The 1,389-nt window shown below is 59.8% G+C and overlaps 1 protein-coding gene across 1 annotated transcript; it reads left to right on the top strand.

Moving 5' to 3' along the window:
• Positions 1-648: 648 nt before the first annotated feature.
• On the top strand, positions 649-783 carry ENH_00027520 (hypothetical protein; the record flags this gene model as incomplete). Its single annotated transcript, XM_013579951.1, has 1 exon — positions 649-783. One exon carries the CDS (start codon positions 649-651, stop codon positions 781-783), a length of 135 nt encoding a protein of 44 aa, XP_013435405.1.
• Between the last annotated feature and the right edge of the window lie 606 nt (positions 784-1,389).

Genomic DNA, 1,389 nt, shown 5'->3' with positions numbered 1-1,389 from the left:
GGGGCGCGCAGTGCGCCGCGGCGCGCGCAGCCGCTGGGCGCGCGTCTGCTGCTGCTGCTGCTGCTGCAGCTGCTGCAGCTGCTGCTGCTGCTGCTGCTGCGCGCAGGTCTCGCTGGAGCGCACGCCGCGTCTCTATTCCCGAATTGCCAAACGCGTTTTGATGGGGAGAGAAGGCAAAGAGGCATTTGACGAGTTTTCGGTTTCAGGCAAGCGGGGGGCTGGGGTGTACGTACACTGCAGGGCAGCAGCAGCAGCAGCTGCTGCAGCAGCAGCTGCTGCTGCTGGGCGGGGTCTTTTTGCTGCTGCTGCTCTGCGCATGCGTGTGCTGCTTGCTTCTTTCTGCCTAACAGCAGCTGTTAAGTTGGAGGGACTTTAGTGGCGTTTAAAGTGGAGAAAGGGCGTTGCGCGCGCGCGGCGAAGGCGGGCGTGCCCGCGGCGAGGGTTTAGGGTTTAGGGTTTAGGGTTTAGGGTTTGCGGGCAGGGCTGGGGATGGCGACGAAGGTGGCGATTGGCACCGCCGCGCTGCTGCAGGAGGAGGGCTGCGTGACTATTGAAAAAGTGGAAACAGCTTATTTTGCTTCTGCGCGTCGGAAGTATGTTCCGAAAATAACAATTGTTTGCAGAAAGACGAAGGAGTTCAACTCGATAATGGAGAAGGAAAAGGAGAGAGGCAGCAGCAGCAGCGGCAGCCCGCAGGACGCCGCCGCGGCGGGCGAGCCGCAGCAGCAGCAGCCGCAGCAGCAGCAGCAGCAGCAGCAGCAGCCGGAGGCGGTGAAGGCCTGAGCCGGCGCCGCGGGAATAGTTTACTCGACTGCTAGCTATTTATTACTTCTGTTGTTCTGAATGGTGCTGACTGAATTGTGAATTGTGAGCCTGCGCCGAGGAAGGAAGCTCGCGGCCGCGGGGTGTACGTACACCCGGTGTGCGTGCACGGGGTGTACGCGCACCGGGGTGTACGTACACCCCGCGGCGGCGGGAGGCCTCTGTGCAAGTTTGTGTGTATGTGCACTTCTGCACATTATTATGTACTGTTTATTAAAGTTTATTCTGCAAATAAACGACTAGTGACTGCCAAATATGCCAAATTGTTGCGCGCTTCCACTTGGAAATCTGAATCCACCTGCGCACGCCGCCAGTACAGATGCACCTGCATGCATGCCTTTTCTAACAGAAGACTCTTGCTGCCGGCCCCAAGCCTGGCGCATTTAGCTTTCTTCCGGTTCCGGAAACTTCGTCACCTAAGTATCATTTGAAACCCCTGCTGCTGCTGCTGCTGCTGCGCTGCTGCTGCTGCTGCTGCTGCGCTGCTGCTGCTGCTGCTGCTGCGCTGCTGCTGCTGCTGCGGGCTGCGGCGCCGCAGTTGCTCGCGGCCCTGCTGCGCGTACACCT

This window comes from Eimeria necatrix, genomic scaffold, assembly GCF_000499385.1.
Source record: "Eimeria necatrix Houghton genomic scaffold, Enh_scaff2046, whole genome shotgun sequence".
Lineage (NCBI taxonomy): Eukaryota > Apicomplexa > Conoidasida > Eucoccidiorida > Eimeriidae > Eimeria > Eimeria necatrix.
This window is presented reverse-complemented; position numbering and strand designations above follow the sequence as displayed.